Here is a 12,818-nt window from a genome sequence, read left to right on the forward strand (position 1 = left end):
TTGAAAATAAATAAAACGTTTAAAAAATTAAAAAAGAAGTAGAAGGAAATAGATTATAGTTGCATCCTCTTAAAAATGGAGTATAGGGAGAGGAAAATTAATGTGTTACAGTACCACTCCTGAGATTCCCACGAGGTTCCCAAGAAGAGGAGGATGTGAATGTTGTGCTTCACAGGTCCTGCAGGAAAAGCTGACATTGGCCCATACCCTGAGAAATGCCCTGAGTATTATCTAGCCCATTCAGGCCTCTTGCCAGGAGTTATATGATCATAAGACAAATGATCATATGTGTCTTACTTCAGCAAGGATGCTCATCTTTGCCATAGCAGATTCTTAGAGTTCTCAAATGACTTGAAATTGATTAGGAATGATAAAATCCAAAGTTGGGGCATGCCTGGCTGGCTTAGTTGGTGGAACATGCGACCCTTGATCTTGGATTGTGAGTTTGAGCCCCACATTGTGTGTAGAGATTACTTAAAAAATCTTTAAAAGAATAAATAAAATTCAAAGTTGGAATATTAATTACTGCTTCTCTAAAACAGAATTTTGGGGGAGGGGTGCCTGGGTGATTTAGTCAGTCGACTGTCCGACTCTTGATTTTGGTTCTGGTCATGATCTTACAGTTTTTGAGTTTGAGCCCTGAGTCAGGCTCAGTCCTGATGGTATGGAGCCTGGTTGGAATTCTCTCTCTCCCTTTTTTGTGACAGAGTGTGTATCCTTTCTCAAGGCAGCTAGTTTCATGGTTGAGTGGTTCTGAATGTGAGAGAGTCCCTTCTTCCCTGTGACTGCCCCCAACTAGTGGTAGTCAGGGCACATCTACTTTGTAAGAAATAAATTGGTGAAGATTTGGAATTGTGGCCTTCTCTTATCCAGGCTAAACACTGTTCCATCAACTCTTCATCGTAAGATGCTTCTCTGAATTCTCACTTTTCTGATAGCTTTCTGCACAGATTCCAATTTTTATGGTGGTCTTCCCAAACCATGGCACCCAGAAAGGAATACAGCTCCACCTACGGCCAACTGGTGAGAGTACCCAGGGAACAGAGAGTGTATTTCCAACATGCACCAAATACACTTGTGAAGCCCAAGATTGGGTTAAGATTTTAGTAGGCCCAGTCACACTCTTGGCTTGGGTGAACCTTATGGTTGACCAAAAACTAAGGCTGGTTTTCAAATGAATAGCTTCCAAGCCCCCATCCCATGCCGTGCAATTGATTTTTTTGATCCTCAGTGCCACATTTCACATCAATTCCTGTCAAATCATGTTGTTTTGGCCCAGTGTTCTGGCACGCTGAGGTTGTACCATCCAGAAATTACAGAACTGGAATGCCGTCATCAGCTGTACTCATTCTCACTTCCTGCCAGGGATCCACCTCTTCCCACGCTTCTCTGGCTTCCTCCATTACCCAGCCAGTTGATTTTCTTTTCTGATCCAGCTCTGGACTTCACTCTTGCAGGATTGCTGTCTCCAAGGTGGAAGATGATAACAGTTGTCCGCCCCACCATGGATTCAAAAAGAATCTTCCCCTCCCCCCCCCCCGACCCTCGTTTTGCCCCTGATTTCTCATTCCTTTGAATCTTAGGGTAGTGATGGTTTTACCTGTCACTTTAACCCATCACTTTACTCTGTTCCCTTCAGCTCTGGATATCAGGGCTGTCAAGCCCTTCTTGTACCCTCTTGTGTTTGTTCTTCGTGATTTTTTGGCCTCTGGCCCATAGTGGCACCTGCTCCTCAAGTTTCCCACACATCTCTTTTAGATTTCCTGTTTCTTCATCTTTCCTCCCAAATTTCTGCTGCCTGAGATCTGATGACACCTTGTAGCTCTGTTTCATTCACAGGTTTGGTAAGTACACTTTCTCTGATTTCATCCAAGGCATTGATAAACATCATTAATGGAGACTGAGCCAAAGGGAGCCTGAGTTGCTTAGTTAAAATATCAGGACAATTTTGAGAACACGTCAACTAGTTTTGAATCCTCCTAATGGCTCTGCATCTGGCCTTCTTTACAGGGGGATTATAGGAGACCTTATCAAACATTTTGCAAGAATGAAGGAATACTACTATATCCACAGGACCCTGCCTTATCAATCTGGAATCCCATCTTCAAAAGAAAAATGAACTTGGTTGGCTCTGACTTATTCTTGGTAACACCATATTGGTTACTAGTGATCAATGACTAAAAAGCTCTCTGACCACCTCTTATCTTGGATTTTGCCAAGAAATAATAACAAACTTTACCAATCTGTGTTTTCCTTAATCTTCCATGTTCATTTTCTGGGAAATTTGATAATTAACCAGCTTTAGTCTCCTAATATTTTTTCTGTTTTCTTTTTTGTGGATGATACTAAGTCTCTCATCCCCTAGCTTCACTGGTACAGGTGTCTTGAACTCATTCAAAGAAGTCTGATAGTTTTATCACCAATTTTGGGTTGTAACTTTCTTTTTTCCCTTCTTCTGTCTCTTCTGATTGGAAAATCATTCTGCTTGAAGAAGAAAGCAAATCAAGGTTAAGTAATTTCTGGAGTTGAGGGATCACCACACAGGTTTACCTCTTCCCTGGGAACATTGCTATTTCCCCTTCTCCTTTTACTAAATTTTTTTTAAAACTATATATTTGAGATACTGAATCATAGTCATGAACCCTATTATTCCAAGGCTCTAGTTACCTATAATATCAAACTTCAGGGTCACTTCTTCACTTCATGTACTTAATGGCATTGGTCTGTTGATATCTGAGGCTATGAGCATTGTCTCCAGTAGTTTCTCTGGTTGCTGTTATATCTCTTTTCCCTCAGCTACACAATATGTGGTCCAGAGCTCCATCTTGAAACTCGTAACACATGGAAACATTCTAGAGCCTGGCCGAAAGGACTATCAAGACCAAGGAAACACAGCATGCGAGGCTGGGAATAACACAGCAGGATTCCATCCAGGAACATCACATCCTGTTGGTCTAGGTCATACAAGTTGCTGTTCATTGTGTCACAGTTTAACCTGATACAATCTAGCCCGGGGCTTAATTACATACTCATACCAAACTGTGATGACTCTTTCTACTTCTGGGGAAAGAGGGCACCACCCAAAAGATGAGAAGAGCAAAGAGGGCCAAGGATAAATCACAAGGGTCAGAGCTTCAGGGAGCCCTGGAGGTTTTTGGACCCAACTCTAACATTGTACATAGGAAGACTAAAGACCAAAGAGGAGCGATAACTTGGCCAAAGTCACACAGAGTTATTTTGTCTTATTTTACACACAGAGAACTGGTTTTCTTCCATAATAATTTGTGTTTGAGTTAGGTCTTACAACTGTTGAGTAGCAGAACTTGAGTCTTCTTGTTCACAGGTCATTTCTTGTCTTTGTCATACACAACCATTTCACCACCATACTGAATCTTCACCTGTTCTCAGACATATACGAACATTGTCTGGGTTGGGATCCATAGACTTTATGAAAAGAGTTCTTTGGTGAGATGCTGTCCTTCTCTGTGGGTTTTCATTGAGTCCTCAACAGCTGTCAGAGGTTTTGCTTTTGTTTTTAAGAAATGAGAAGACGTGTAATGACTTTTACAAAAGTCCTGTTCTAAAATGTGTCATGTTAATTTTTTGCAGGGAGTCCCCAAGTCATCCTTCCTGACTGAGGAGAAGAGAGCTCGGCTAAAGACCAACCCTGTGAAGGTGCACTTTGCTGAGGAAGTGCTTGTCAGTGGACACAGCCAGGTGCGTCACTAGTTAGGGGGTTGAAATTACTCTGCATGAAGCTGGTGAGCTACCTCCTGGCACCTACCTCCTTGAGACTCTGGAATCTTGCAGCCCAGAGAGGATACCAGGGGAGTGCAGTGGGTTTGCTAGAGGTTCTGAGCACCCTCAGTAAGATGCCTGCAGACCACGGACAGGGAGAGCCAGGGAGAGAAGCACTGGGTGTGGCTTTCTTTTGTTCTGTGACTCCATTCTCTTGCCCATGAAATGTCAACAGATTGCAAATACTAATTTCTTATTTTGAACCTTCAAACTTAGTGTTCCCTCTAAAGGTTGATATTGATAGTAGTGATGGTAGTGGTGGGGATTGATTGGCTTTCTTTTCCCCCAAGAGCCCATTATGTGTTTAACTTCTATTATGTGAATCTAAACTTTTTGAATACATAATCCTTGGTCATCACAATACCCTGCAAGGGAGGTATTTTAACACAAGAGGAAGCAGAAGCTGAGAGAGTTTAAGACAATTAACCTCTCAGATCACATAGCAAGAAGATATAAGAGCCCAGGTCTGTGTGACTTCAGTCCTTTTATTTTCCATTCTAACATACCATCTAGTCCTTTTTGATACGGAGAGATCCAGGATTAGGGGAGGACAAATTTGTAAAGGAAAAATATTGGTGGAGTTTATGTTTTTAATGTGGGCTGTTGGATAAAAGACTTATTCATAGTTTACACATTTTCTTCCCAATGGCCTGAAACTATTGCCATTCTGCATTCAGCAATCAATATTAGATTTTGAAACTTTCAAGTCAGAGCTTGTCCTTTTCTGGTCTTCTCGCCATAGAGATCTGCACATGGAGAGGGGTGGCCATTTTAACAAAGGGTTCCGGGTGAACTGGTTCACCTCTGCAGAACACTTATTTTCTACCTTGCCTGCTACTTAACAGACCACACCTTCATTAGACCTGAGAGTGGAAGGTGGATTTGTTCATGAAGGGGCCAGTGGGAGGCCTCATGCATTAGAAAAGGTCTGAGATCCTGTCACGCAGCCATTTTTTATCTCTGTGTGTGTGGTTTTTAAAAAAAAAATTTTAATGTTTGTTTTTGAGAGAAAGAGAGACAGAGCATGAGTGGGGGAGGGGCAGAGAGAAGGAGACACAGAATCCGAAGCAGGCTCCAGGCTCTGAGCTGTGGCCCCAGAGCCTGATGCGGGGCTCAAACTCATAAGCAGTGAGATCATGACCTGAACTGAAGTCAGGCACTTAACCGACTGAGCCATCCAGGCGCCCCTCTGTGTGTCCATGCTGGTGGAAATGGATTGAACCTCTCTAGCAAATTAAATTTAGATTCAGTGTGTATTTTTTAGGAGTAATACACAGTGATGAGAAGTAGAGGCTAGAACCAGTTCACAGGACAGGTAGAGAATAAAGGTTCTATGGATGTGAACCCGATCACCTGGATCCTGTGTTAAAATGGCTCCCGTTCCCTGCTTGCTGGTATTGTGAGAAGACCAGGTACAGACAGGTTTGACCCGAACTGGCTACAAAAACTGGTTCAGAATTTTGGTAAGGGTGGGAGTTTAGAGAAAGAGCGTTCTAAAAAGGTGTCTCCGGGGAGACTTGCGGGTCAGAGCGCCAAGTTTCTGTATCAGCCACGTAAGGCAGAGATAGCAAAACCAGTGAGAGTTCATCACTGTGACCTACCTACTCATCCTTTCAAATGTTTAAAAGATGATAAAATTGGTTGTTAACCTTTCCTCCTGAAAGCAGGATAAGACACCAGAAAAATTTTAAATAGTAAGCTAACATTTGCAAAATGCTTAACTTTGCTAACAGTTAAGACCAGGTGTGGACAGGTTTGACAAAAAGAAAAAAAAAATGGAAGTCCTGATGCTGAGAAAGTAGCCACAGTCATGCACTAACTGGTAGCTTTGTACATTGGTTTCATCTTTTTTGTGTGGGGGAAAAAACAAAGCATAATGAATGCCATAAAAAGTGGCCAAAGGTTCACATTGCTATTACTTTAGTCTATAAAATAATTCAAATTAAAATCCATGTGTTTAAAGATATCTATAGTACTGATATTTAAAATAGAAAAAAAAATTAGGGACGCCTCGGTGGCTCATTTGGTTAAGTGTCTGACTTCAGCTCAGGTCATGATCTTGCAGTCCAGTCTGTGGGTTCAAGCCCCGCGTCGGGCTCTGTGGTAACAGCTCAGAGCCTGGAGCCTGCTTCAGATTCTGTGTCTCCCTCTCTCTGTCTGCCCCTTCCCCTCTCATGCTCTCTCTCTCTCTCTCAAAAATGAATAAACATTAAAAAAAATTTTTTTAACAAATAAATACAATAGAAAATAGAAAAAAATTGAAAAGAATGTTAAATGTCTAGGGCCAAGGAATGGTTCAATCAATTCTGGTATTTCAAATCAATAGAAGATTTTAAGTCCATTAAAATGATAAACATTAAACCCACATTAAAAAGTGTATATGAGGGGCGCCTGGGTGGCTCAGTCGGTTAAGCGTCTGACTTCAGCTCAGGTCATGATCTCACGGTCTGTGAGTTCAAGCCCCGCATCAGGCTCTGTGCTGACAGCTCAGAGCCTAGAGCCTTGCTCAGATTCTGTATCTCCCTCTCTCTCTGCCCCTCTCTTGCTCAAAAATAAATAAAAATATTTTTTTAAAAAAAGTGTATATGAAATACGTGTTGAATAAAAAGTGAAAATAGAAACTGTGCATGTTCCGTTACTGCAGCTCTCTAAAACTGATTTACAGGTATAGATAAAAATGGAAAGAAACCTTAGAGAAAAGTAAATGGTGGTAGTTATGTGATGCTGTTATGGAGGTATTTTTTGTAAGTGCCAAATAATAAAATCTCAAGGAAGAAATTTTGCCCTTGGGAAATCCGAAGTGAAGGTCATCCTAAACACCCGAAAACAGAGAAGTGAGGTGATCACAGAGCAAGCAGTTTGAAATCCCTCCTCCCTGATTGTGACACAGCATGGGGATCTGAACTCATCTCTTTTTCCTCCATAAAAATACTGTGTCTTTTTTAAAGTTATAGAGACTGATGAGTGTGCGTCTTACCTAAAAGATACAAGTGCCCTTATATTCAGAAGATACATAATTCTCCTCTGAAGTAGACTGTCAGTTTTTTGGGATGTTTTGTTTTGTTTTGTTTTGTTTTGTTTTGTTTTGCAAAAAGATGATAAGCTTCTCTACCCGGGTGGGCTTTATACCCAAACTCTTTGCAGAGATTATACCTGGGAGCAATTTTAGCTCAGATCTTAGGGACTCTAGAACTGCTTGCTCACTGATTCTGGAAGGACACCAACCCCAAGGGCCCTCTTTATTTACAGCTAAACACTCAGATGTCCCTTTTTTATGAGACTAGCTAGTCCTGGGGGGATTCTTGAGCCCAAAGGGATCATTCCCTTGCCTTGTCCCACTGCAGGGATTCTGGCTGGCTTGGGGTTACCAAACACAGATTATTCCTGTGCCTCCTTCCTAAAAACAACCCTCCAGGTGTGGCAGAATCCCTTGGGAGATTCTGCAAGTCCTGGGCGATGGTTGGGATGAGTGAAGGTGGGGAGCAGCCCTCTGCCCTTTGGGAATGCAGCAGGAAAATGGGGGGGGCACTCTGAGGTAGTTTCCCACCCCATTCAGCCCCCCAGCTCCCCCAAGGGAAGGCTGTCTTGGAGAGTGTGCATGCTTGTCATCTGACTTATTAAGCTGTATCCCATAAGGCTAGCAACCAAAGATACTAAAGTGGCAGCTGATGGCGGTGGGGCCTTATTCAGGCTCATGCAGTGCCATCAGTGTGCTCACGGCAGGGCTCACTCCTCTCCACCCTCTCACGTCTGACACTTCTAGTGAACGAAGCGTGCCTGTCTCTGTGTGACATAGACCTGGTCCATTGGAGAAGTCTCCAAATGCCAAGAAGCAGCCCACATCCTGGTGAGGAGGCTAGGGAGGATCCTGCTCTCTGCACCAAGCAGGGCTGGGGGAGCTGAGGACTAGTCACACCCAGGGGAGAGGAAGGGCCAGTTTCAACACTACTTTTGTGTTTTCTAGGGTAATTCTCTGCTGTGTATGCCCAACGTGCTCAAGCTGTACTTGGAGAATGGACAGACCAAAGCTTTCAAGTTTGAGGCAAACACAACTGTGAAGGTATTTAGAGTAAATCTGAGTCTTTTTCCCAAGGAGAATTTGCTGGCTCCCAGGACCCCCGGGCATCTTGCCCTGAAGCTGTCTTGGTGCTCTTACAACCGTCACGGTCTGGGCACCTATAATAAGCCAAGCACCATGTTATCTCATTAGTTGTACAACTACCCAGCAAGATGTATTTTTATCACTATCTTCCAGGGGAGGAAATCCGGGATCAGAGGGATGAACCCAAGGTCCTATTACAACTTGTAAACCTTCACCCTTAACCACTGGGCTCCCTGCCTCTTGTATGTGACCCCATTTGCTACCCAAAAGACTAGTGCAGCCAAAGACTCAAGCAGTATGTCAGAGTGGGCCCAAGAGTCTGCATATTCTGTTCTGGGGTGAAGTCAGTTCAACTTCTTTTTGACAGGCTCCTCCGTATGAGGATGGGTGGGAGGAGGTGCTCTGGGGGGGGGGGGGCAGGGGAGAGGTGTACAGACTAGGTAAAGTGTGGTTTTGTCTTCCAGAAGCTTGTAGTCTAGTTGAGGGAGGTTGGACATTCAAGGAGCTCCCAGGTCCCCGGCAGGATGAAATAAGGTCTGCAAAGAGAGGGACAAGGAAGTACTCTGCTTGCAAGGGAAAGAGCACCATCTGCTCCTTCCTGTCAGAGAAGACTTTGCAAAAAAACAGCTGGACCTGAGCTAAGCTTTGAAGGGCAGTCAAGAATTCAGTAAGGGAAGGTGGGGACACGACTGTTGGCAGGGGTTGGGGGTACTAATGCACATGTACTAATGCAGAGAGCCAATAAGACAGGCATTGCCCAGGAAGTAGTAATCTAGCCAATGACACTGGACCACAGGCCATTTTCTTTTAGGAGGAGTGAGAGAGGGCGCAGGCTGGCTGGGGACGGCGTTGAGTGACATTCATAGAGAGTAAGGGATGGCACAACAGTTTCTGAACAAGAGAGTAAATGGTGTTAGAGTGAGGCTCCAGTGAAGAAGCAGACAAAGGGGTTCAGGTGGGCAGCTATACATACAGTAGCCAAGACATACACACGTACACACACACTCACACACAGGTACCCCCCCCCATGCACACATATGTGCATACAGCCAGTGTTCCTCTCTGTCACCTTCCTTTGGCAATTCCTAGAGCTGCTCCAAATGCCCTATCCAATTCTTGCCTCAGCATGACTGAGGAGAAGCTGGAGAAAGCCTCTCTGCACTGGGGAAGACCAGACTCAGAGGAGGAAGAGGAGGGAGGAATGGATTTGTTAAGTGTTTACCACATGTCTGCTTTCCTGGGCACTTCCTTGTGTACTGTCTCCTTTAATGCCTCCAGTAACGTTGTAAAGTGATGAGTATTATCCCCATTTTGCACATGATAACACAGGCCCAAGAGATGCCCAAATTGTCAGGGTCAACTAGCTCATAACTGGCTTCAAACTTGGTCTATTTCTGAACCCTGCATCAGAGCTTGCCACACTACCATTCTGCACCAAAGTTTTGCAAACGAATTAGACAAGGTTTCTACTCCTGTCATCTTTGATCTAAAAGCATTGGAGTGGCGGGGGGGTGGGGGTGCGCCTTGGTGGCTCAGTCGGTTTAGTGTCCGACTTTGGCTCAGGTCATGATCTCACAATTCGTGAGTTCGAGCCCCGCATCGGGCTCTGTGCTGACAGCTTAGAGCCTGGAGCCTGCTTAGAATTCTGTGTCTCCCTCTCTTTCTGCTCCTCCCCACTCATGCCCTGTCTCTCTCTCCTTCAAAAATAAATAAAAACATTAAAAAAAAAAAAGCATTGGAATCGGGTGCCTGGGTGGCTCCCTTGGTTAAGCGTCCAACTCTTGATTTCAGCTCGGGTCATGATCTCATGGTTCATGGGATCGAACCTCGCATTGGGCTCCGTGCTGACAGCATGAAGCCTGCTCGGGATTCTCTCTCTCTGTCTTTCTCTCTCAAAATAAATAAATAAATAAACATTAAAAGAAGTGCACTGGAATGGAAGAGAATGATTTATTTAGAGTGAGCCCTGCTTTGGTGGCCAAAAAGACTTTGAGATGATTTATAATAAAAGCACACACCACAAAGGAATTAGATCCAAGATGATAGGTAGACAGAGTTGGGGAAATGAGCAAGGATTTAGCTGGTAGAATACTGGTTAATTTTACTTTCTCTGTAGTAACCAAAATTTTAAAAGCAAGTCTTTTAGTTCTTTATGACAGAGAGGCTTGAGGGAAGATACAAACAAATCCTGTGGGTCAAAAAAAAAAAAAAATTTACTGTCAGTTCATGATTGACATGAACTTTTCTTCCTGGCTCCCTTACAAAGGGGAGCAAAGCTTTTACCTTAGAAAACCCACTTTCTCTAAGTCTAGAAAAATAATATATCATTCAACCCAGTGAACATTTGTGTGCCAGAAGAGCTGTCAGGGATAAAGAAACAAATTCCTCAGTGTCACACCCAAAAGGAGCCCAGAGACATGGCGTGGGGCCTGGGGGGGGGGGGGGTGGGGAGGAGAGGAGACCTGGGGCTAACTCAGTGTAAACCGAGGCAGGTGCAGTGTGCTCAGGGTCATGACAGTGGGACATAAAAATGGTGTGGTAGGGGCACCTGGGTGGTTCAGTCGGCTAAGCGTCCGACTTTGGCTTAGGTCATGATCTCACAGTTCGTGGGTTTGATCCCCACATCGGGCTCTGTGCTGACAGCTTAGAGCCTGGAGCTTGCTTTGAATTCTATGTCTTCCTCTCTCTCTGTTCCTCCCCCGTTCATGCTCTGTCTCTCTCTCTCTCCTTCAAAAATAAATAAAAACATTAAAAAAAATTTTTTTTTTTAAATGGTGTGGTAAGGCTGCAGGGCACAGAGACCTGCCAGCTGGAGGGCAAGGAAAAACCTCCAGGGAGGCTGACTTGGAAAGATAGACAGACTTTTGACAGGAATAGGCCATGAGGGGTGTGTGAAGACAGCATCCACGGGGAATGGGGAATGGCATCTACAAAGACCCAAAGTTGGGAACTTTGGACAAGAGGACAGGGCTTGTGAGCAGAGTGCATTGGAAGAGGCAGCAGAAGATCAAGTGGGAGACGTGGATTGGCACCCGATACTGGAGAGCTTTGAATATTAAGCTGAGGAGTTTGGATTTGGCCTAGTGGGCCATGGGGTGGGGGAGGGTATCCCTGAATATTCTTGAGCAAGAGAGCATAATCAGTACACAGCACAAGGTTTAGACAACTTCCTGTAGATCAGGGGTCAGCAAACTTTTTCTGTAAAAGGCCAAAATGTAAATATTTTAGGTTTTACAGGCTGTAGGGTCTCTGTCACAGTTCCTCAACTCTGCCATTGTAGCAAACAGACATGGCTGTGTTCCCATATAACTTTAATTACAAAACCAAGCAGGGGGCTGGATTTGACCTATGGGCTGTGATTTGCCGACCTCTGCTCTAGACGCAAGGTGGAGGTCAGATGGATAGTAAGGTGATCACTAGCATACCACTCTGCAAGGTGGAGAAATGTGTGAGCTCAAGGCACAGTAGACACTGGAGGATGGAGAGGGAGACAGAGTCAAGAGACGGCCTCTCCATCGAGGCCAGTGCAAAGCAGGCATTAGATTAATGTTGAGTTAGATGGATTATTCAGGACTTGGTCTCACTGGTGAGTTATGGAGGGTGATGGAGCAAGTAGAAAGAGGATTCAGACTAGCAGGTAGCACCTGAAGTTTTGGCACTTACTAAACCTGAGCTTTTGGCGGGACATCTCTAATGAGTCTGTGATGATTATTGATTCATTGAGTAAAGGTTTATTGAACGTTACTGAATCCCAGGCTTTGGAGATCTAGTGGAGCACAAGAGAGGCAGGGTTCATATTCTAAGGAGTTTACCATCTAGTGGGTGAAAGACAGTAAACAAGAAAACACATATTAGCAGCTAGCAGGTACTGAACACTTGCCATCTGCTAGGTACCATTCAGGCAGAATAAAGAATTTAACCAGGGACACACAACTGGTAGTGGTGGTATGGGTCTAGAACCCATTCACTTAACTTTATTATACTGTCTCTTACTAAAGAACATAGCTGTTATTGAAGCAAATATTAAATATTGATGAGGGAAATAAACAGGATCTTGGGACAGAGAAGGGAAGGGTCAATCATATTTAGATACAGTGACCAGAGAAGGCATCTCCAAGGAGAGGGAAACAGCTTTGTGAGGAGTGATGGGAAAAGTGTGCCAGGCAGAGGGAACAGCATGTGTGAATGCCTTGTGGTAGCAAAGACCTTGTGATAACATAGGGCCACTGTAGTGAATGTAGGAGAGGAATGTGGCATGGCAACTCTAATGGCTCAGCAGTAATTATCATTCCACCCTACCAGCCACTCTGAGACAGAGGCATCATTATCCATTTTGCAGGAAGAAATTGAGGTTCAGAAATGTTAGATTGATTTCCCAGTTGCAGAGCTGGGTAGGTGGTGGGATTCTATCTGGTTAGCAGTTGGAAATGCAGACTCCAGCGAGAGTATGAATCCAGAGACCTTGAAGAGAGGCATGAGCCTCCAGCACATGGCTTCAGCCTTCCAAGAGACAAGAGAGGATGACTGTATGGATGTGCTGGAGCCCCGAAGAGAGGGGAGCAGTGGGTGTAGGGCCATGAGGGGTGATGAGAAGTCCCTTATGTAGCCTGGGAAGATTCAGCTGCCTGAGTTGGCAGTGGACCCAGCCAGCACAGGCTTTTTTTCTCCCCAGCTGCACCGAGGGGCAGAGAAAAGGTCAAGGAGGTCCTCCCTGCTCTGTGCCTGAGCACGACGGCCAGCCTGCTCTTTGGGTGACTCTTATGTCTCTCTGTGCCTGGCAGGACATCATCCTCACTGTGAAGGAGAAGCTGTCCATCCGAAACATGGAGTACTTTGCACTGGCCCTGGAAGAGCAGTACAACATCTCACGGCTGCACCTACTGCATGAGGAGGAACTTATCCAGCAGGTATACCTGCT

At 44.6% G+C, this 12,818-nt stretch overlaps 1 protein-coding gene across 7 annotated transcripts in view; it reads left to right on the forward strand.

The window, feature by feature from the left end:
- Nucleotides 1-12,818, forward strand: part of FRMPD1 (FERM and PDZ domain containing 1) — a 143,274-nt gene that overhangs the window by 115,061 nt on the left and 15,395 nt on the right. For 6 of the 7 annotated variants that reach the window (XM_019454450.2, XM_019454449.2, XM_019454452.2 and 3 more), the window contains 4 exons: nucleotides 2,011-2,145; nucleotides 3,610-3,717; nucleotides 7,763-7,858; nucleotides 12,682-12,807. In XM_019454450.2, the coding sequence (XP_019309995.2) occupies nucleotides 2,011-2,145; nucleotides 3,610-3,717; nucleotides 7,763-7,858; nucleotides 12,682-12,807 (465 nt within the window). The remainder of the gene's footprint in view (nucleotides 1-2,010; nucleotides 2,146-3,609; nucleotides 3,718-7,762; nucleotides 7,859-12,681; nucleotides 12,808-12,818) is intronic. The other variant, XM_019454456.2, reaches the window with a different exon arrangement.

The sequence above is a fragment of the Panthera pardus genome, unplaced genomic scaffold (genome assembly GCF_024362965.1).
Source record: "Panthera pardus isolate Hobbes unplaced genomic scaffold, ASM2436296v1 HiC_scaffold_20, whole genome shotgun sequence".
Taxonomy (NCBI): Eukaryota; Metazoa; Chordata; class Mammalia; order Carnivora; family Felidae; genus Panthera; species Panthera pardus.